The 24,709-nt window shown below is 37.2% G+C and overlaps 2 protein-coding genes and 2 pseudogenes across 3 annotated transcripts; 2 read left to right on the top strand and 2 right to left on the bottom strand.

Annotated features, from left to right (window-relative positions):
- Positions 1–181: 181 nt before the first annotated feature.
- LOC111784523 (protein NUCLEAR FUSION DEFECTIVE 4-like) lies at positions 182–1,977 on the bottom strand. The gene is made up of 2 exons (XM_023665194.2): positions 1,584–1,977; positions 182–1,509 (listed from the first exon to the last, which is right to left on the bottom strand). Exons 1-2 carry the CDS (start codon positions 1,975–1,977, stop codon positions 182–184), a joined length of 1,722 nt encoding a protein of 573 aa, XP_023520962.2.
- A 2,954-nt stretch (positions 1,978–4,931) lies between these two features.
- On the bottom strand, positions 4,932–7,410 carry LOC111784665 (protein NUCLEAR FUSION DEFECTIVE 4-like). The gene is made up of 2 exons (XM_023665298.2): positions 7,098–7,410; positions 4,932–6,259 (listed from the first exon to the last, which is right to left on the bottom strand). Exons 1-2 carry the CDS (start codon positions 7,408–7,410, stop codon positions 4,932–4,934), a joined length of 1,641 nt encoding a protein of 546 aa, XP_023521066.2.
- A 5,328-nt stretch (positions 7,411–12,738) lies between these two features.
- On the top strand, positions 12,739–14,669 carry LOC111784664 (tetrahydroberberine oxidase-like; annotated as a pseudogene).
- Positions 14,670–19,650: 4,981 nt separating this feature from the next.
- On the top strand, positions 19,651–22,730 carry LOC111784663 (tetrahydroberberine oxidase pseudogene; annotated as a pseudogene). The gene is made up of 3 exons (XR_015414669.1): positions 19,651–20,512; positions 21,537–22,286; positions 22,582–22,730. The product of XR_015414669.1 is annotated as a tetrahydroberberine oxidase pseudogene (transcript).
- Positions 22,731–24,709: the final 1,979 nt, after the last annotated feature.

Here is a 24,709-nt window from a genome sequence, read left to right as displayed (position 1 = left end):
CCCAGGTGGAAAAACAAGCTCCTTATTTCATTCGACCAGCCCTCTTCTCCGATAACTCTGTTTCGATGAAACCCACCTTCTCATATGAACCAGAGATGTTTGTAAATAAGGTAAAAGATGAGGCTTATATCTTGGGCACAGTGGCATAGTTGAAGAAGCAATAGAGTTATATATGTATACATCACTTCTTGATAATGGTACCTTCTTGGTGAACATGTATGCTTTCAACTTCAGGCTGCCGCACATCATGAGGGTAAAGTTCCACTTCCTCCTTCAAAGAATCCATATCTTCCCTAAACTTCTTGTATATATCCTCTCTATAAAACTCCCTCGTTCTCTTCACCAAAATCAACGATATTGCAGCCCCCAACAGCGATATCCCAGTCAAAAACGTGAAAGAACTTCTGTAACATTGTTCCCCATGGCATATATACTCTGTTGAATCACTCCATGTCTTCATTTCCTCGTCGTACAGCTTTCCAGCCACTAACACCTTCAGAACATAAGTCCCAATCGGGCAAGAGAGTTGCGCAATATTATAAAACATGGCGTAATGTTCAAGACCAAAAATCTCTGAAATCATGGTGATATCCAATAGAACTTGAGACCCAAAAGAAAACCCAATTAGGATTGATGCAATGTAGAGCGAATTATGAAAGGGGAAGGCCACCAACAAGAAACCAATGCACGACACCAAAAGGGTTAGAGTCAGCATCAACGGGCGGGGAAATTTGTATTTCTCGAGCAGGATTTCTGAAACAAACCCAGAAAAGATTCTTCCAACGAAGTTAAAAATGCTGATGATGGAGACCATTGCATTGACGGATTGAGTGGAGTATCCTTGGGATTCTCCGATTTGGCCGAGGTTGTCCATGGCTGTAAGGCTTGAGCCGAACCCAATTGATATTGTTAGGCATATGAGGAGCATGTCAATGCTGAAAAATCCTTGAAGAATTGTGTAATCATCTCCTCTTTCGGGTTTGTTGAAAATGTTTGAATAATGTGAGTTTCCATGATTTTGGTTATGCGAAATTGCATGGATGGGTCTTTGAGGTTTTGATTGGGATTTTTCAAATTTGGTCATGTTGTTAAGATTCAGCTGAACCATTTCTTCTCTAATGGCTATGAGCAATGGAAGAACAAGCAAACCAATGATTGCAACCACCACAAAAGTGTAGGCTAATTGATCGAATTGAACCATTTGCTCAGCGATGGTCAACACTGTGAGAAACAAAGCTAAAACGAGGGTGATGCATAGAATCTGAATGAAAACTCTGAACTCATGTGGGTGTTTCACAATTTTGACTTCCCTGATTGAGAAGGCAAAAAACAGAGTAATCAAGGATGGGCACCAGGCAATGAACAGAATCAGAGACTTGGTATCATGGCCATAAATGGCGAGGTATACTTGTGTCAGTACAGCCGCTCCTAGGCCTAAGAAGCCCTTCAAAAGCCCCAATATCACCCCTCTTCTTTCAGGGAAGTTCCTCACGCATATGACTAGCACCACTGTTGAAACAGAACAAGAATCATGAGGTATGCTAATTAGGAGACATTATTTTGAAGCTTAATTCAATTCTCACCTGTATTGGCTAAAATCTGAGAGTTTCCGGCGATTGCAATGTAAACACCGAAGTACTCAACAGTTGGGTGCACAATTTGTCCGACCACGGCTTGCCATATCTTGAAGTAGCCGATGAAGTTGAGGGCGGAGGAGATGAGGAGAAGGATCCAAGAGGGCGCAATGTAAACCAGGAGGGCAGAGACAATGTCGGTGTTTGATCCAATGTCTCTGTAGAAGCTAATCTTGTTGAGCGTTGTTTGGTCACATTGGAGCGTTTCTTTAATGTGTTCGGGAAAGTAAGCATAAAGGTAAAATGCACCGGCGCTCGTCATTACAAGGAAGGAGGCAAAGAGAGAGAACCATCGCCCCACCACCACCTGGCGAGCGAAGTTGGAGAATTGTGCGCTCTCCATTCTGCCATGGCAGATGGGTATTGTTGATGATACAACCATTTGTTTGATTTCGTAGAATTAAGAAGAGGAGAAGGAAGCGAAGGGAGTGTAAGCATGGGATTTGCACAATCATTTGGTTTCTGCTCTTTCATGTTTATATACGTGGAACAATGGGTAATAAATTTAACCATACTTAGTTGGACAGCTAAACTCAAATGATTACAGAAGGCTTATGAACTGTGATGCTTCTTGGGGACATCTCTCATGCCTAATTTTAGTACACAAAAAGATAGGGACCAGATAGTTGCCCAAAAAAAGGCAACTCTCACTCCTCCACCACCACACTCTCATCACAACACCTACAGGCAAATCACAAAGAATAACCAAGAACATTCAACTATATCTATATGTAAAACCAAGAAAATTCAACAACAATTCATTCTTCATCTACAAAATTGGATAGGCTTGGTTCAACAATCATTTCATGTGTTACAATCTGATTCGATTGAGAAAAGACTCTTTGGAATTTAATATTTTCATAGATGAAGTTGCATCATTGCATGGTGGTTAGAAAACTTCATTTATTATTTTTAATTTTATAAAGTGTGTAAGGTCAAAGGGTGTCTTTTATTAAATTTAAGAGGATTGGGATTAAATCATGGCCACAAATATGTTTTGTGTAAATACTTATTATTTTTAATTTCATAAAGTTTGTAATGATCGAATGAGTCTTTTATTAAATTTAAGGGGATCGTGATTAAATCATGGCCACAAATGTTTTTGTGTAAATACCCACAAATTATTATGTAAAAATGAGATTGGTGATAAATGAAATTGATCTCTCAAGTTGACACTTTTTCCCTTGGACATCCGAGTTTCAAGCAATTCTTATGTAGATTACATCTGAGACATTCAATCAAGCCTTGATCAAGTTCGATTATGGAGTGACTCAATTTAGAACAAGATTCTAAATCTTTGCTTCTAGATCTTTGATCGTAAGAAGTAATCTAATTCTAGTCTTATCTCTGAGTTGATCAGAATTTTGTACAAGGAGGTGTTAATTTTTTTGATTCAAAGGTTCTTGCTTCAACAAAAGCTTAAATCGTTGGGCTGAGGATTAAGGTTGCGTTATCAACAAAGGTAGAGGTGCAATACTAACACACCCATTTCGTCCGATACTGTCCTTTAAAGACCCGTTCAAAGGAAGATGCCCGAGATGGTCATCCTACGATGCTTGCCCACGTTGCGACACACGTATGTGCCACATGATAGCTTGCTTAGGCCAGAGGGCCCAAGGGTGATGGAGGGTTGACATTATGTCTCCCCCTATAGTACATTTTGAGGCATTTCTAATCGTTCTCGAGTAGACGTCATTTTGGCGAGCAGTCATACAGGTCTATCCAGCCTCATTATGTAACTGTGACATAGTGCAACATGGTCCTATGACACAGACTACGTCGTAGGAAACACATGAAACCTAAGCATAGGTATTCAGACTATGTCACAAGAAATGCGTGAAGCCCTGGACATTGGCATGCAGATTATGTCGTAGGAAACACATGAAACCCTGGATGTAGGTATCAAACTATGTCGCTAGTAATGTATGAAGCCTCGGGCATATGTCAAGATTGAGTCATTCACGGACTATAGGACTCCACAGGTCTCTGAGAGGAGTGTCTTAGGGACAAGAACCAAGAACTTCGTTATCCCTAAAAAAGATGTTAAAGAAGAAAACAAGTCATCTTGAAAGCAGTGGAAAAGTTGGGAATAAGTAATTGAAATTTTCTAGCACTAGCATTAACACGAGATGCGGATTTTAGTTAAGAACCTGAGCCATGAACCCACTTCAAGTTGTTAATATTATAGACGGGAAATTGTGTAGAGTTTAGATAGACCAAGCGGTAGATATGCGAGCTAATAAGCTAGGACTTCAAACACCTTAGCATTTCCTATTGCACACATTACTTTTGGCTTCCATGTGGTATGATGCATAATACCTCTATATGATATGACATGCACACTATGTTATCACGATCACTTCAAGATTATGTAATACTGTTAAGCCACGTATGTATTCATGAAAGTTATGTTTAGGAAAGAATGAATCTATGATCTGCATCATACGTTTATGTCATGATTTAAGCTTTGGAAACCTCATGCATTTTTGTATGTCACGTGCATCAAGATGCTTTCCCATTATGATGAGTACAGACACCTACACTATGGTACACCATGATATTATGTGGGCTCCTTTCTCTCCGTTCCTCTAACAGCGTGAGCATGAGTTACCTGAAGGGCAACCCCGAGGGTACATATATCCCCACTTGGTGGGTCTATGTGCATGTACGTGGGCCATGTACTCTACAGAAGTACTACCCATCCAACTTTTGTTGTTTAGGCTGAAAAACAAAGCTACAAAGTCATGAAATATTTTTATGAAAGGATAGGTCTACCATGATTGTTTGTGTATGCATTTCCCAACCTCAACAGTGGGGTTACTTACCATGTATTTTTTAAAAAATACTCAAGTCACATTCTATTCTTATTTTTTTAGGTAAAGGTAAGCCACCTCTTATACAGATAACGGCGTCGCCATGGACACCATACAGTGGCGATCTTGTTTTTATTCGGAAAAAAAAATATGGTCTTTACATGATATGAAATAAATAAATAAATAAATAAATAAATAAATAAATAAATGGGAGCCTTTAACATTTAGCTATCCTTTCAAAAGTTTACAAAGTAGGAGAGTTTGGATTGTGCACATAGTCAATTTGGTTGGCCCTCTCAAACACTTCATTAGCCATTTGTCTCCCCCAAATTGAAAATACTTCCTTCTCACATTCGATGAAGCCTCTTATTTATCTCAAATCCAACTTCTCGTATGCACCATGGTCTTTGTAAACAAGAGAAATGGTGAACCTTCTCTTGGGGAAGTGCCCATCTTGAAGAACCAATAGAGTTGCATGCAAACATCATTTCTTGAAAATGGTAACTTCTTTATGAACATGTACGCTTTCAGCTTCATTCTGCCTCTCATCAAGAGAGTAAAGTTCCACTTCCTCCCTCAAAGAATCCATATCTTCCCTAAACTTCTGGTATATATCCCCTCTATAAAACTCCCTCGTTCTCTTCACCAAAATCAAAGATATTGCAGCTCCCAACAACGACATCCCAGTCAAAATCGTGAAAGAATCTCTGTAACACTGTTCCCCATGGCATTTATATTCACTTGAAGCAATCCATGTCTTCACTTCCTTGTCGTAGAGTTTCCCAGCCACCAACACGTTTAGAACATAAGTCCCAATTGGGCAAGAGAGTTGCGCAATGTTATAAAATATAGCGTAATGTTTAAGACCAAAAATCTCTGAAATTATGGTGATATCCAATAGAACTTGAGACCCAAAAGCAAACCCAATTAAGATTGATGCAATGTAGAGTGAATTATAAAAGGGGAAGGCCACCAATAAGTAACCAATGCACGACACCAAAAGGGTTAGTGTCAGCATCAAGGGTCGGGGAAATTTGTATTGTTCGAGCAAGATTTCTGAAACGAACCCGGAAAAGATTCTTCCAATGAAGTTAAAAATGCTGATGATGGAGACTATTGCATTGATGGATTGAGCTGAGTATCCTTGGGATTCTCCGATTTGGCCGAGGTTGTCCATGGCTGTAAGGCTTGAGCCGATACCAATTGACATTGTAAGGCATATGAGGAGCATGTCAATGCTGAAAATTCCTTGAAGAATTGTGTAATCATCTCCTCTTTCGGGTTTGTTGAAAATGTTTGAAAGATATGAATTTCTTGAATGTTGTAATGTGGAAGAGGAATATGAAATTATAGAGGCTGATGTTTGGCATTTTTCAAATTTGGTCATTTTGTTAAGATTCCAATGAACCATTTCTTCTCTAATGGCTATGAACAATGGAAGAATTAGCAAACCCATGATTGCAATCATCACTAATATGTGTGCTGATTGATCAAATTCAACTATTCTTTGAATGATGGTTAACACTATGAGAAATATAGCTAAAATGAGGGTGATGCATAGAAACTGAACGAAAACTCTGAACTCATGTGGGTGTTTCACAATTTTCACTTCCTTGATTGAAAAGGCAAAAATCAGAGTAATCAAGGATGGAAACCACGCAATGAACAGAATCAGAGATTTGGTATCATGACCATAAATGGCTAGGTAAATTTGGGACAGTACAGCCGCTCCTAGGCCTAAGAAGCCCTTTAAAAGCCCCAATATCACCCCTCTTCTTTCCGGGAAGTTCCTCACACATGTCACTAGCACCACTGTTGAAAGCAAACAAGAATTATAAGCTAATTATGAGACATTACGACTCTTCATAATCGTATATATGATGTGGTATTTTTTTTTGGACTTTCCTAAAAGACTTCAAGAAAAATTAGCCAACGTGGGATGCCCAAGCCGACAACTAACAATATTGATCTCTTTGGTCTTTGGGTTTTCTCTTCCAGGCTTCATTTCAAGGTTTTAAACGTGTCTACTTAGGGAGAGGTTTCCACATCCTTAAGAATGTTTTGTTCCCCTCTCCAACCAATGTGGGATCTCACAATCCACCACCTTTAGGGACTAGTGTCCTCGCTGACACAACGCTCAGTGTTTAGCTTTGATACCATGTTAGAAATCATGACTCTCCACAATGGTATGATATTGTCCACTTTGAGCCTAAGTTCTCATGGGTTTGGTTTTGTTTTGGGCTTCTCGAAAAGGCCTTAAGAAAATTAGTCAATGTAGGACGCCCAAACCAATCCGTAACAAATATTGTTCTCTTTGGTCTTTGGCCTTTCCCTTCTGGGCTTCCAAAACGCGTCCACTAGGGAGAGGTTTCCACATCCTTAAGAATGTTTCGTTCCCCTCTCCAATCAATGTGAGATCTCAGAATCCACCACCTTTAGAGGCCCAGCTTACTCGCTGGCACACCGCTCAATGTCTGGCTCTAATACCATGTTAGGAACCACGACTCTCTGGTATGTTATTGTCCCCTTTGAGCGTAACCTCTCATGGCTTTGTTTTGGGTTTCCCCAAAAAGCCTCCTACCATCATAAACTCATGATCATTTACTAAATTAGTCAACGTGAGACTCCCTCCCAACCATCCTCGCATTACCTGAATTGGCTAAAATTTGAGAGTTTCCCCCCATGGCCATGTAAAAGCAAAAGTACTCAACAGATGGTTGCACAATTTTTCCAACGACGCCTTGCCATATCTTGAAGTAGCCAATGAAGTTAACCGCAGAGCAAATGACGAGAAGGATCCAAGATGGCGCGATTTCAACAAGAAGAACAGAGAAAATGTCGATGTTTGATCCAATATCTTTGTAAAACCCAATCTTGTTGAGTGTTGTTTGGTCACATTTGAGCGTTTCTTTAATGTCTTTGGAGAAATGAGAATACAAATAAAACGCACCGGCGCTTGTCATTACAAGAAACGAAGCAAATAGAGAAAACCACCGCCCACCCAACACTTGCCGAGTGAAGCTGGAGAACTCTACGGTCCCAATTCGGCCATGGTAGATGGGTATCGTCGATACAACCATTTTCTTTATTCAGTGAATGTAAGGAAGGGATTTGTATGATTATTTCATTTCTGCTTTTTCATGTTTATATACTCTTATGGGTAACAAATTTAACCAAATATTGTTTGACAACTAAAATCAAATGATAGCAATATGGCCTATGAACTGTGATGCTCATTCGTGACATCTCTGATGTTTAATTTTAGTAAGGTAAAAGATAGGCCAGATGCTTAGCTAGACTGGTGTTAAAATTGGAGAGTTTTTTTGATGAAGTAATTCAATGGTTTTTCCGAGCAAATTATTCTTCATAAGTCCATTACAAGTCATTTCTAGATCAATCCATGTAATGTCTCACATTTAGTCGGGGAGGGGAACAAAACACCCTTCATAAGGACAATATCTGCTAGTGGTGGTCTGGGCCATTACAATTGATACCAGAGTCAGACACAGGACGATGTGTCAGTCTTCTCGTTGTTCCCCGAAGAGTGGTAGACACGAGGCGGTATGCCAGTAAAGACACTGGGCCCCAAAGGAGATGGATTTGGTACGGTAGTCACATCGACTAGAGAAAGAAACGAGTGCCAATGAGGACACTGGACTCCAAAGGGGGGTGGATTGTGATGTCTCACATTGGTTGGGGTGGAGAACAAAATACCCTTTGTAAGGGTGTGAGCTTTTAAAGGCTTGAGGAGAAAACCCAAAGAAGACAATATGTGCTAGCGGTGGTCTGGGCCGTTACAATCCAGTTCTCATTAATGGGAGAAAAAAACATCAAGAAAAATGACATAAATTTTGTGGTAGTGAATTTTGGACCGTATTTGTTATATCTATTGTGCATCTACGACTAGGTAGAGCGTCTGCTGTTTGTTTGATGTATGAATGCATGATGTTTTTAATTATGAATTATTGAAATGAACGATTAGGTGATGAATGCACATTTGTGAATGATTAATCATAACTATGTGTAAGGCACATGCTACCATAATATAGAGAATGAACGGGCGTGTGTTATGCATGGATAATGGAATAGTTAACTGTTGCACCAAAGTATTTGTGTTAGTGGAACCTCATGCATATTGTGTGATCATTTAGTCACGGAGTACTTCCGTAGTCATACATTGTGCGGACGTGTACATTTATGATATTTTATTTGCATTCACTTTCTTTCTACCGGTTTCAGTCACGTGAGTATGCACATGTGTAAAGTCAGACCTAGAGAATACGGTAATGGTGATTGCCTAGTTCGTCCATGTATATGTGATAAGGTAACCTTAATCCTCAGCCCAACGATCCAAGCTTTTGTTGAAGCAATAACCCTTGAATCAAAGTAATTAACACCTCCTTATACGAAATTTGGATCAACCAAGAGATAAGGCTAGAATTAGATTACCTCTTACGATCGAAGATCTAGAAGCAAGATTTGGAAACCTTGTTCTAAATTGAGTCACTCCACAATCTAACTTGATCAAGGCTTGATTGAATGACTCGGGTGCAATTCTACCACAAGAATTGCTTGAAACTTAGAAATGGCAAATATGATGCTCGGATTTCTAAGGGAAACGTCTCAATTTGAGATCTGAATTACATTCATCCACGAATCTGAATTTTACATAACATATCGTTGGTATCTATAGTCTCCCGACAAAAGACATTTGTGGACGGGATTTATTCGAGATGTTTGTGGACGGGATTTATTCCCGATCCCCTTTAATCTCCACAAAGAATAAGTCAAATTGACCATTTACAAAGGCTGATGTGTGCTTGGCTCTAGACTTGCTCTCCTCTAGCGTGTGGCACATGTAGCTTGAGGACGGCTCAATGGCTCACGATCTAGGTTTAGTGGCTCGTGGCGACTTCAATCGCGACTCATTGACTCATTGAATTAATGAACTATAATAAGTGAAATTGAATTGTGATCAAGTCAAACTTAAGAACGATCAACCAGGTGAGTTTAGGAGCACCAAGTTGAGCTTGAAAGATTAAGTGGACTCGTTTTTGGAATGCCTACAGGCTAGTTGGATGAAATGTTGTGTAGCACAATTAACTCGTACTTTGTGTTTGTTTACTGCATGTTATATTTATATGACTATACATGCTTTATTTGATGTATCGTGCTTCCATGTATGTAAATTTCATGACTATAACGATATAACTATATGTATGATTCCCGAGACACTAATATGAAATGTGTCATAAAATATGACTAAAATACTATGATTATGTATATTAGCCTGGTAAAGAATATATGTCATGATATTCTTTTGGAAGTAATGTATGCATCATCATACAAAATCATGATTTTTAGGTGAGACTTCATGCATGTGGTGTATACATTAAGGGATTTTCTCCTCGTATGCTTGTCCAAATATGTAACTATAAGAATGATTTTGAGTTCTATTTGTTTCCATAGTTCAGTTGCACGTGTGTGCATAAGCCTATATGAAAGCCCAGGATTTACAAAAATGACTGAATTCATGATATTGTCTACTTTGAGCATAAACTGTTGTGCCTTTATTTTTTATTTTTTGAGAAGACCTCGTACTAACAGAAATATTGTTCATTACTTGTACATTTATGATCTTTCTCTTAATTAGTGAAAGTGGGAATACATCTTTTAATAATCATGGACAACTAAATTATTCCAAACTAAAACTCAATCATATTACTTCTTTCGAAATTTCGAGAGTGTTTTAATCAAAGTTTTTTATGAAATTGATTTCGATGTTCATCCTCTATCTCTAAAAAGGAAAACAATTACTCTCTCTTAGTAACATTAATGATGATAATAATAACTAAATTAATTTGTTTATTAAAACACATTTACTTAATTTAAAATTTTAAAAGAACATATTAATGTCGTTAATTTCTCAATTATGAACATAATTAAAAATTTTGTCACTAACAATTTTTTTCGTTGCGCTAAGAGATCTTAAAAAGAAAATAGGTTTTGCAAAACTTATTTTTGTTTTTTAAATTAGTTAAGAATTCAATTTATGCTTTCGTTCATTCCACACATAACTTGTACACGTCATGTCATCTCATAATGTAGTGTATGATATGCAATACAACACTTTCCATAGCATAAACATGTCGACGTGATATTCCGTAACATAACATATCTCGTAATTACATCATAATATAACATAACAAACTTCATCACATAACATACTCACATCACACAAATAAAGTTATAAACATGCATTAAACAATCACAAAGACATGTATGCGAGGGGCCACAGGGCACGCATCGTTCGTACTTCAAACAATAGATCCAACCAAGCTAGTAGAAAAGCCACTTACATGGTCGGCCTAGCCCGGAATTACTAATTTATTCTTGGTACTAGCCTAAATTTGTCCCTTACAGTCCAGTTCAACCTTAGATCCATCATCTTGATGATATTCGTAAAACAAGACGACTACAAGGATCAGATACCTTATAGCCCAATTATTGAAAATAAAAAAATATCTTGACGTATATACTCTTTCTTTCCCAAAGTCACGGATAGTTCGTTTAATTTTGATTCTTAGCTCTTTTTTTATGACGGATTCGTAGGGTAAATCCATAAAACACGACAATCAATTTCGACATTTATTTTTATAGTTATTATAATTTTTCCTAACATCAAATAGAAAGAACAGTGAAAAAAAAAAAAAAATTGAATAGAAGGACATAAAACGAACGAGTTGGAAATTGACTTACCGTGACAATCACTTTCACGAGCTTGTTCTTCGATATCACAGTTTCTCGAGGACCTAGCTATCCTCTTTTTTGGACATGCCATGAGCTATCAAACTATTAGCCCTATAACCATATTAATGATATAATAAAAATAATAACGAGGGCAATTACTTCCATGTTTAAGTTGGCAATTAATACATTAGAGTTCTCAATTCCGCATTATAATGTTATATCATATTGGTGGAATTAAAAGTTTGGTAAATATTTCTCGAACATTTTCTCTTTCATTATCATACAACAACCAACAACCGCTATCATATCATAATCATATTATTTCTGTGAACGTTTCATATCATATTATGCACATATATATCATATGTCGTGTCACAACATGTGTTGTATCGTCAATCATACTACATCATAACATATATCATAACATTCACATATTATATCACGAGCATGTCGTCAAGCATATCATATCTTAACATATCGTATTGTAAAGATATCATGTCATCACATATATCATCTCATTCACATATCATATGTACACATATATTTCATAACCTTTCACATATAACGAGCATATGACACGTGCGAAGCCACGAGCACATGTCAACATATAACATACAATTATAACCAAACTAATAGTAAGGCCACTACTTGGTTGGCCTAGGTCGAAGCTACTACCACCCCTTGATGCTTGATGATGCTTGTTGATACTTGATACTAGCTTAACGATACTCTATGAAATTTAATTATACCTAAGGAGTCCCACAATCATCGATTAGAATTCCAATGTGGTAATTGGCTCACCTAATTTTACATAAAATAATTTAAACTTGTAATACTTTAAACTACTAAGCCTATGCATAAAAACTTACTCCTTAGAGTTTAAACTAGTTAAGCCTAATTGTGCATAAAAACTTACTCCGGGTAATTTACACTACCTAAGCCTAATTGTTCATAAATAATTTAAACTAGCTAGATGGTAGTCATACTAATCTTAAAAGTTTCTGAAAAGTTGAAACTAGAAAGCCAAAAAGTTGAAACTAAAAGGAAAGGGTCCGAGCGTACCACACTAAAGGCCGAATCAACCAAAATGCTGGCCTAGAGTTGTAAGAAATGCATTATCCGACGGGCTTCAAACTGTTCAAGTGGGATGCTAAAATGGAGTGAGGGACCTCTCTTTTACCGTCAAGGCCAACTCCCCACTTCTCATCTGGGAAAAATTTCTCTTCCTTCATTTTTTTTTTCTAATTTTTTTAGATTATTACACAATATGTCACTTTCAAATATTCTTAATTTTCATAATAGACTCAAGGTAAGACAGGGTTGGATTTGATTGTGACCCTATTTCGATGGGTCGAGTTAATCCAACCAAAAAAATATATCAACCAGTAAACCGACTCAAAATTTTGTTTTCTAAAAAATCTAACCCTAAATTGAATTAAGTAGTTTGAGTTGGTCGGATATGAACCCTCAAGTTAAATATTCTATTAAATACACATTACATACTATTATAAATAATTAACAACTTGTTTGCACAAGATCTACAAGAAGGAAATAGAAATGAAAATTTATTGGAGCAATTTTAGTTTCATCTCTCTTCTTCTTCTATCATTTGCATCATGGGGTTGTGGAAGTGACAATCTTGAAGATTTTCTTCACTGTATTTCTCTTCATTCCTCAAACCATCATTCAAATTCAACTCTAATTCACACTCCATCTTCTTCCTCTTACCCTTACGTTCTAAATTTCTCGATTCGAAACCTCAGATTTGCCGAATCCCATACGCCCAAACCGGTCGCCATCGTCACACCATGGCAAGCTTCCCAAGTCCAAGCCACAGTCATTTGCTGCAAAACTCATGGCCTCCAAATCCGAACTCGCAGCGGCGGCCATGACTTCGAAGGTCGTTCTTACGTCTCTAATGTCCCATTTGTGTTGATTGATTTGATCAACCTTAATTCAATTACTATCGACGTTGACGACGAGACTGCATGGGCTCAATCCGGGGCGACCGTGGGCGAATTGTATTACAAAATCGGTGAGAAAAGTCGAACCCTTGCATTTCCGGCCGGGTTCACGGCTAGCATAGGGCTTGGTGGGTTCTTCAGCGGCGGTGGGTTAGGGATGCTGGTTAGAAAATATGGTCTGGCCGTGGACAATATGGTGGATGCATATCTTGTTGATGCAAATGGGAAGCTTCTTGATAGAGATTCAATGGGAGAGGATTTGTTTTGGGCTATTAGAGGAGGTGGTGGAGGAAGCTTTGGGATTGTTTTGGCATGGAAGTTGAAGTTGGTTCGAGTTCCTCCAACGGTTACGTCGTTTGCTGTTCATAAAAGTTGGGACCTCAACGCAGCTAAGTTAATCCATCGGTGGCAATACGTTGCACCCGAGGTAGATGAAGATCTGTTCATCACCGCTTGGGTCACAGGTTTGCTTAATTCTTTCGTCACATATTCGAGTTGACATTTCTTTGGTTGAGTCAACTTAACTAACTCGAAAATATCTTACCAGCTTCAAATTCAAGCGATGGTGGTGGAAGAAGAGTTATGAAGGCTTCATTCTTCTCCTTATTTCTTGGAAAGGCAGCGGAGCTTGTTTCTCTTATGGAGAAGGCTTTTCCAGAGCTGGAGCTCAAGAAAGAAGACTGTCTCGAAATAAGTTGGGTTGAAGCAATGGCCTTTTCAGCAAGTAAGTATGTTTCTCCTGAAAACTTGGAGCTGTTGCTCGATAGAACCCCACTCATCACTGGCAGATACAAAATGAAATCTGATTACGCCACCAAACCCATCTCAGAAACCTCCCTCAATGGCATATGGGAAAGGTTCAAAATTGAAGAACTAGAAACAGTGCAGCTCATACTGATCCCTTTCGGAGGTAAAATGAATGAGATTTCTATAACAGATACCCCCAACCCACATCGAGCTAGCCATCCCATACACATTGGCTACTACGTTACATGGCACCAACCCGATGCTGATTCGAGACACTTGGAATGGACCCGTGAGCTCCATGATTACATGACTCCTTTTGTGTCGAGATCGCCGAGAGCTGCGTATATGAATTACAAAGACCTTGACATTGGAAGAAACAACGAGGACGGGATCCCGACTAGCTATGACGAAGCAAGCGTTTGGGGGTATCGATATTTTGGGATTAATTTTGAAAGGTTAGTGGAAGTGAAGACGAAGATCGATCCTTTTAACTTCTTCCGGCATGAGCAAAGCATACCACCGGTAGCATCGATGGGAGGAATCCAAGCAAAGATGGCTTCTTGCCCGGATGCGTCTTACTAGACCATGCCTAGTGCAATGCAATATCTCTAGCTAAAGATTACTATGCCTACTGTATTTGCTTTGGGATAATAATGTAATTTCGTTTAATTTTCTTATGCATCTTTCATAAAATTTGGGTTTTATATGTATGATGGTGTAAGATTGGACGTGGTAATGGAAATAAATTAGTAGATGAACGAGTCCACCGTGACGCAATACCTACCACTCAAAAGTGTGAGTAGATATGAAAATATTATTACTCAACCAAAGAATACAAATTTAAGAATGAGAAAAAGAATTGGGATGGAATGTTCAATATTCATTGATATTCACAACCTTTTAAATAGGATACAAGATACTAAAAAATATGTACAAACAAAAAATATAAACTAACTAAATCTTGATAATAAAATAAAATATACTACTATTCAAATTCAACTTATTACAAATATCTAATATATATTTCCTAACTAATATATTTTTCAAGATTACGAATATTATATATTCTATAACTAATTCAAACTAAAATAAGTTGCACTAAATTGTGACATCCTCTCTTAGTGCAAGCTTATTTCTCAATAACTCCGAGAGCCTTTACGAAAAACTTCAAATTTCACTTTGGCAAGTGTCTTAGTCAATATGTCTGCAACTTGCTCATTAGTATGTATTTCCTGCAATTCAACATCCTGCTTAACATTTTCTCTCGAACAAAATAATCTACGAAGAATTTCTTCCAGCTAGGCTTGCGTATGGACTTCTTAGACATGCCACCACCTAAATAAGACATTGACACATCATGTTCAATGATTTCCTTCTTAATAAGTTCCACATCACAACGATTCAATCGGGTAATCTTCTGAAAAGATTTAATTTTGAGAGCATTTGACAGTTCCGGTCTCAAAACAGTCTTCTCTCCAATGGTCTTAAACTTTGAGGCTTCAACAATTATAAAAGCTCCTTCACCATTTGAGTCCACGTAAAGTCCACCCAAAATATACAAAGCATCTACATGGCCGAGCTTCAAGTCGATTGCCTTCTGAAACACCTCAATTGCTCGCTCATCTTCCCTCATTGCATGCAAAGCGGATGCCAAATCACAGTGAGCATCAACATAATCTGGTTTCATGAATATGACCTCTTCCAAGGCCTTAACGGCAGGATCCAAATTACTGATATGACCCTCTAATGATTGAATCTGAGCTTTTGATTGCTCCAATTCTAATGACAAAGAGTGATAATTCATCTCAACTTATGCAGACTCAGCATAATCCATACACCGGTGAATTACATCACTGGCAGACTGCAAAAACTCTTGATCTTCTGATTCTTTTTTACCACTCAATATATCTGTCGGAGCTTTATATCCTTGGTCAAGGTCCAAGTCATCCTTACTAGGATCACCAAGGGCATGCTTGAGCTTCTGAGCAAGAGACTCATCTTCTTCAGCTACCCAACCATCATGCTCATCACAAGCACGGTCACTGTTGTCACTAGATACATAGTCCTGACTTAAGAGGGTGTCGAATCGATCATCCAAAAGCCGCCAAGTTCGTGGCTTATCAACATCATCTTCCACATGGTCAACATCTGCATCCTCAAAAATGTTGTCGCACAAAGATTTGTTATTAACAATATTCTGGCTTCTTGTCGCTCTCTCAGAATCCTTAGCCACACTAAACTTATTATCCGTTGAACCATCCTCCCCTTCTTCACACAAATTTGCCTGAACTACGAAATCCTCCTCCAAGTCCTCAACATCACAACCAAATCGTGATAAATCATCATCATCAAGCAGTGCAGCTATTTCTGGGTCAGGCTGGGGCGGAGCATCAGTAGCCGAATCCTGCGAATTGGTAGTTTGATCTAAATTCTCCAAGATGAGGAAATCGTCAGCCTCAGAGGGGAGGTAAAGACCGTCAAGATCGTCAAACGTTAGCTCGACAACTTCATTTTCGTCAAACCTCAAATCCAAGGCCGTGGAGTAAACAGAAGGGTCATCAGGGGCAATAGAATTGACATCGGAGAAAAAGAGAGAGTCCAGATGCGAAATTTGGAGAGAATCAAACTCAGAAGCGTAAGTAGTGGAATTAGAATTTTGATCACCTATAGAGACACCATCTTGATATACGGCTGAAGTCACGTTTGTTGGCTGGTCAAGAACCTCAGTGGTTAAGCAATATTCCCAAATTGGATCTGGAGAACTTTTATTTTCATGTACCGCATTTTCTTCTGATTCCTACATCTTAACTCGGCAATTTGGTTTAATATGGCCTGGCTTTCCGCAATGATCACACACCACTTTCGCTTGACAATCTCGTTTAAAGTGGCCTGGTTTTCCACACCTATAACAAGCTTTAAATGGCTTCTTTGACGACTCCTCACTTCTTAATTGATTCCCATTGCTAGATGAAGGCTTTGAATGAAAATTATGTCTCCTTTGATCTTTGACATACAACACATCTTCTGACTTTCGGGAAGACTCGTTGCTGCTAGTCATTTGCTTAATCAAGGCTTCCTGATTGGAAAGAAGATTCTCCAGTTTAATGACTGTAGGCTGATTTGCCCACCCTTGTATTGAGGAAACAAAGGGCATAAACTCTTTTCGTAATCCACGAATAAGATAACGACGTAATCGGGCATCACTCACTGGCTCCTCAACATCTAATTCTAAAATTTCAGAACACAGATTTTTCACTTTCAAAAAATATTCTTCAACAGAAAAATTACCTTGAGTTACCATAGCTAGTTCATTCTCTAAAAATTGTAATCGAGCAGTATTTTTCTTGGTGAACAACTTTTGAAGTGTATCCCATACTTGCTTTGGTGACTTTAAATCACGAACATGATCAATATACTCCTTGCTAATCGAAGTTCGCAAGGTAAATAAGGCTTTTTCGCATTTGATCTTCCATTGTCGGCATAATTCTGCATTTTGTGTAGTATCTGCTGGAATGTCTGTGTCATCACCTTCAATTAAATCCCACAAATCTTGCCCTTGTAGATAAGCTTCCATGCATAACTTCCAATAAGTATAGTTATTGCCAACCAGTTTTTCCATAGCTATACCCATAGAAGCATTCCCACTATTCATCTCGTTGAGTAATAATATTAAACCGTACCAACTTGGCTCTGATACCAACTGACGCAATATCTACCACTCAAAAGTGTGAGTAGATATGAAAATATTATTACTCAACGAAGGAATATAAATTTAAGAATGAGAAAAAGAATTGGGATCGAATGTTCAATCTTCATTGATATTCACAACCTTTAAATAGGATACAAGATACTAAATAATATGTACAAAAAAAAATATAAACTAACTAAATCTTGATAATAAAATTAAATATACCTACTATTCAAATTCAACTTCTTACGAATATCTAATATATATTTCCTAACTAATATATTTTTCAAGATTACGAATATCATATATTCCATAACTAATTCAAACTAAAATAAGTTGCACTAAATTCTGACACACCGTAATGGTCTTATTTGAATCGATGCAAATGACAGTCATCAAAGAAGGAAAATGGTAGTCATTAAATTACTTAGTTCCACCAACCGAAGAACCAATTGTAGCTCAGTTTACTTTAGGGGTGTACATTGAACTCGACAACCCGAATTACAGAGGTTGAGTTGGATTGTATTAGCATTTTGGGTTGGATTAATTTTTTTATGTTAATTTTTTTAGATTCTTTTAATCTATTTTATTATTTTGTTTAGTTTTTGCTCCAAATACATTTTAAATATTTTATTTTATCCAACGTTGTCTAGAAATATTTTAACTATTGTATTAAATGTGGATCCAGAAGCCACCGTACACATGTGTGAGGATTTTTTATTATCTTAGGAGTCACACCTCTAAAAAAAACTACTAAAACAGTACCCGCTGCTTGCTTGCATAATGAGTGAGTCGGGAAGGGGGAAGAGCTATAGCTGACAATTCAACATTTTTTTGAATAAAGAGAAATTGCTCGGGAACCTGCCCGCCCCTGAACCTCTATTACTTGTCCCTTCTTTCACCCTAAACAAGGTGACACAAAATTGGAGATATTTCTCAATAATCGGTAAGATTTTAAGTCCTTTCAACTCTTTTAAGTCTTTTTCTATGTAATTTTATGTAATAAATATTTTTTTATAATATTTATTATTTTGGTAGGCATATTTCTTCAAACTAATTACTTTTATTAATTTTATAATTTTAATATCTATTCTGGTATTTTTCTTATTTTTAGAGTAACCAACCGTAGAAATGTCGATATTTAGTTCTTTAATTTTATAATAATGTTGAACTATTATTATTATTAGTTCTTATTTTAAGTCCTCGTTTATTATTATTTAATAAAATTTATTTTGGAAGATATATTTTATTTAAAATAATGAATAAAAAAATAGATTCAGGTTGTTACATATTATCGTGTAGTCAGGTTGTTACATATTATCCTATATTTAAATGTGTGATCATAACTTTTCCCATGTGACGGCGCTTTCTCAAATGGGTTAATTATTAATTACATTAAAGCCCTTCCACCCTGTGTCGTATTAAAAAATCTCGAGTAAAAAATAAACAATTTAATTTATTTTGACTCAGATTGAATGCTAACAAATTACGAGTAATTTTAAAGCATATTACTCTTATTTTACGGATTTTTTTGTGTGATTTTTATCTTTGTGCTTGTTGGTAAGCGATCGTGAATGTATTTTAGGATTCTAAATATTAATGTTTTTTTTTCAAAAGTTGTCTAAAAATGTTTTAACAGTTCGTGTGTCTACGGTAGCTTTTGAATTAACGTTTGTTTAGGACCATAAGAGGATTCTTTATTATTTTAGGAGTATGACAATGTTGAACTATGTTATGATGTTACAATTATACTCTGTTGTTATTTAGAAAGAATTTATTATTATTATTGGATGATTACGGATTAATTTGTGTTTTGTTTATAAATTTGATATAAAAAAAAACAAAATGAATAAATAAATATATTGGAAACATTTTGGATGATTACACTTGTTTAATGAAGGGGAGAATCATTTCAAACCAAAAATGTATATATAAATAACCACGTGCAGTACGTGTTTGCTTGTTCCATGGACTGTAATCCTTGCACGTGAATTACGTGTTTGCTTGTTCATCATATTTAAGCAACTCCATGGACTGTAATTGTTGCATGAGAAATGGATAATATCATAAACTATTTGAATGGGGTAACTCTTCTTTTATTTTTTGCAATATCGGATTCTTTCGGTGGAAATCTCGATGATTTTCTTCGTTGTGTTTCTAACGACGACGACTCGAATCCAATTCTCATAAACACTCCATCTTCTTCCACGTACTCTTCGGTTCTAAATTTCACGGTTCGAAACCTTAGATTCTCGGGCCCTAATACCCCTAAACCATTTGCCATAATTAACCCATCTCAAGCTTCCCATGTTCAAGCGGGGGTCATTTGCGCCAAGAATCATGGCGTGCACATCAGAGTGCGTAGCGGAGGTCATGACTTCGAGGGTTTGTCTTACGTTGCGCATGGCGTGCCGTTTGTGCTGATTGATATGGCGAAGCTTAATTCGGTGAGTGTTGACACAGACGACAACACTGCATGGGTTGAATCCGGGGCGAGCATGGGGGAGCTGTATTACAAACTTGGGTTGGAAACGTCAGGCTTTGGGTTTCCTGGTGGTGTGCAGCCGAATGTGGGCGTTGGTGGGTTTCTTAGCGGTGGTGGGTACGGGCTGATGGTTAGGAAATATGGGCTGGCGGTGGACAATGTGGTGGATGCTCAAGTTGTGGATGCAAATGGGAGGCTTGTTGATAGGGATTCAATGGGGGAGGATTTGTTTTGGGCCATTAGAGGGGGTGGTGGAGGAAGCTTTGGGGTTGTTGTGGCATGGAAGTTGAAGTTGGTTCCTGTTCCATCCATTGTTACTTCCTTTACGGCTTTTAGGATTTGGGACCAAAACTCCACCAACTTGGTTCATAAATGGCAGCTTGTAGCACCTGAGATTGATGAACGACTCTTCATTGGCGCCATGGTTACAGGTTGTGTTGACTTTCCCTCTTTAAAATATATGTTTTTGGTTTTCAATTTTCTTTTTTTTTTTTAATTTTCTTAATGCATCTAATCATAAAATCTTATAAAACCAATAAAACTCAAATGATTATTGTATCTAATAAGTTCTTAAATTCTAAATTTTATTACTTGTTAACAAGTTCTTTAACGAATCCAACATATTTTTTAAAAAAATTAAACTTACATTTTGTAACCCTCAGTGTTCATGATTTGGATTAAGATTTGAAATCTACCTGTGTGCCGTGTTGACTTTTGAAGAGAAACAATGGACGGAGTAAAAATAGGTCAACTAAATTTGTGGGAAGAAAATGAAAACAGAAAAGAAAAAGAGAAATCTTCTGATGAAAAAAAAAGGTTTTATTTGTGATCAGATTCACTTATTTAAATAATTATCTTATCTTAAAATGCAGACCAACTAAATTTGTGACACTCCCAAACGGAATAAAAACGTATATAAAATTTACTAGAAGGTCATCTAACATTGAATAAATTTCGTTATGATTGACATGCTTCCTATGAAATTTACTAGAAGGTCATCCAACATTGAATAGATCCAAGTAGAGCACGTTTAAGTTTGAAGTTTATATGATAGAGCCACGGAATAGGAAGGTTCACTATCAAGATACTAACTTTCAATTCTTTTAATTATTTTTAATTATCCTATCCTCAAAATTACTCTCATTCAAATATGTTTACCGTTCATTCATGTATTCTTCCTTTACTCGAGTGTCGCATGCTCATCAACTTTTGCCTTGATTCATCCCAAAACCACATCTTACTAGAAACAGTGTCGCTATGTTACCATTGTAATACCTTGATCTGGATCAGAATTTAGAATCCTACCACATAAAATTCTTAACTTTACTTTAATACATCAATTACTTTTTAAAAATTTTTATCTTTGATTTCCTCCATGTATTGAATATTGTTCAAGAAATTCTTAGACACTTTTGAAAATCGAGATACTAATTATATTTTGTAATCTCGACCCAGCTGCAAATTCAGGCGGAGGAGGAGGAGGAAGAATAATGGGAGTATTTTTGTACTCCCTCTTTCTAGGAAGAGCAGAAGAGGTTATTTCCATAATGGAGAACAATTTTCCAGAGGTTGGATTGAGAATGGAAGATTGTGTAGAATCCAACTGGGTTGAATCAATGGCATATCCAGCAAGTGGGTTCGTGACAGCAAAGGACATGAATTTCTTACTAGACCGAACCCCACTCACCAATGGCAGATACAAAACCAAATCCGATTATGCCACTGAACCCATCTCACAAACCGCCCTCCACGGCATATGGGAAAGGTTCAATGCCAAAGGCATTCAGACAGTGCAGCTCGTACTCATCCCTTATGGTGGCAAAATGAACAAGTTTTCGGAAACCGACACTCCCTCCCCACACCGAGCTAGATATCCCATCAAAATCGCCTATTACGTCACATGGGATACGCCCGAAGGTGACTCGAGACACTTGGAATGGACCCGAGAGCTCTACGATTACATGACTCCGTTCGTGTCGAAATCGCCCAGGGCGGCGTATGTCAATTATAGAGACCTTGACATTGGAAGAAACAACGAGGAGGGGATTCCGACGAGCTACGAGGAAGCGAGCGTTTGGGGTTTGAAGTATTTTGGAGATAATTTTGAGAGGCTTGTGGAAGTGAAAACTAAGGTGGATCCCTATAATTTATTCCGGCATGAACAAAGCATACCGCCGGTTGCAGCCCAAGTAAAGATATCTTCAGGCAATGATGTGGCTTGTGATAAAATGGAGTATCTCCCAAATTTAATTGGTTTGGCCATGTGATCAAAGATAATTTTATTGGAGTACCCGACACAAGTGTGTTGTTGTTTTTTTTTTTTTTTTTTTTTATTTCAGAACCTGTCAGGATGTGTCTTGCAATAAAGTAGAGTATCTCCAAATTTTAATTGGTTTGGCCTGCCATCTGATTAACTTTTGAATTTTATTTCAGTACCCGACAACAGAAGTGTGATGCTTTTTATTTCAGTACTCAAGACTGACACATGTCTTGTCTGCAGCCACCGTCTCCCTCGGTTCGGTTCGGCTTGGCTTCACTCGACTCCTCATCTCAAAAACAACTTATCCAGCTCAAGTTGGCATTTTCGACATCAATTCTAACCTTTTCGAACCTCCCAAAACTGAATTTGACTTTATTCAAGGCAACTAGGAAATTAGAATTGCTAAAGAATTAGGTGAATGTTCTAATAGGGTGAAACACTCGACGATACTTGGAACAATTTCGAGAGACAAAATCAAATGTATTCGAGTTTAGGGAGAACGTCGGCTAAGGTCATCAAAGTAAGTGGCCTTACTATCAGTTCGGTTGGAAGACTTGATTTATGCCCTATGGTCCTTGCATGTGTAATGTAGTCTTATATAATCTGATGATGATGAAATTTTATGATATGACGAGGTATTACGATGATGTTATGATGCTATGATGATGTGGATTTATATGATATAATGATGTATTATGATGACGTTATGATGATATGATGATATGAATTGATACGATATGTTGATGATTCATTATGACATGATGACATAAGATGTATGATAACGATATGACACAATATGATGATATCTCATATTATGATGATGTGCATGTACAAGATGCCATGTTGCATTATGATGAAGAGTTTTCCTAACACCTAACTCTAAATGATGCTATTGATGATGAATGTATGAAGGCCTATGCATGCATATTACCTAGAGCGATATGTGCACGATCTACAGGGTTGTGACATAAGAATAATTTCAGATTACAATTATAGGAATCTTATGTGTATTGTGTGTTCATTTACATCAACTTACTTCCTTATTTATGATGATGAGTACAGAGGTGTACACTATGATGATGATGATCATCATCATGCTTTGCATGATATTCGAGGGTTTGTTGTACCTCCGGACAGTCAACTAGCCCGACTATGATGGGCCCAGGGAGTGTGCGAACCGCCTGGTGGGTTCATGCTAGCACGTGTGGGCCGTGTGTAGGAAAGTACTACACATCCAATATGTCCGGACTGGAGTCCACCTCTATGATGATTTGAAAGATAGGTCTCTAATCATGAGTTGCATGTGTTTGCATTCCCGAACTCCAATAGTGGGGTCACTTACTGAGTATTTTTTTAAATACTCAAGCCGTGTGCTAGTTCTATTTTTTAGGTAAAGGCAAGACACCCTTGTAGGACTGACGACGACATCGCAAGTAAAGACCACGACACATGCGTAGGATAGTTACATTTAAATTCTTAGACCTTATATTAGTATAGTGTGTTGTCATTTTAATATTTATTTTGTTTTATTTAATCTTTCGTTTGTATTTCTTAAAAGACTTTTTCTTAAATAGGTAAGTTCATGACATTGTTTTATGATAATGTTTTAAATGACTATTTTCGTATAAGAGGTTATGTTATAAATGATATGGTTATTTCTTGATACACCTTGTAGATATGAAAGTTGTGCATCAAGAATCTCACTTTGTTTGAATTTGGTATGGATAAAAGATCTTCCTATATTTCACTATTCAATTCTGAACGATGAATCAATTTGATAGTTTCGATTTTATTATTAATGATATGCGCTTGCTGCAGTTCTCCTTCCCCCTTCTATTTTATGCTTCGTTGATGACTTTCTTGTGTCGCTTGCTCAAGATTTCTTCAGAAAAACTACTCAAAATATTAATTGGTACAAGTTTGGCTAATTAAAGAGAATTTAATTGAAGAAAGACTTATCCAAGAACCCTAATGTTAACTAAAGAGTTGATCTATGCACTCTAAAGTTTAAAATGGACCTATAAATCTAGGGATCATGTCACGACTCAGTTTTTGAGACTTCGAAAATTCGAACCCTAAAAAGAAGAAGACAAAAACAAACAAAAATAAAATAAAAGGTAAATATTCAATAAAATTAAAATAAAAGAAAAAGAGGAATATTACAATGGGGATATAAATATTAAAGGAAATTAAAAAAAAAAAAAAAAAAAAAAAAGACTCCAAAACGACTGAAAATGGATTGACGCTCCGAAACGACCTTTTCTGTGACCGCACAGCACTCATACGCTCCTTCACCTCGACCGACAACATAAAAGAACCTGAAAAGGAAAGAAGAACAGGAGTGAGCATCAAAGTTACTCACTTAGTA

This window comes from Cucurbita pepo, chromosome 20, assembly GCF_057944985.1.
Source record: "Cucurbita pepo subsp. pepo isolate OVF chromosome 20, ASM5794498v1, whole genome shotgun sequence".
Lineage (NCBI taxonomy): Eukaryota > Viridiplantae > Streptophyta > Magnoliopsida > Cucurbitales > Cucurbitaceae > Cucurbita > Cucurbita pepo.
Note: the sequence above shows the minus strand (reverse complement) of the source record. Positions and strands in the feature narration are given on the sequence as shown.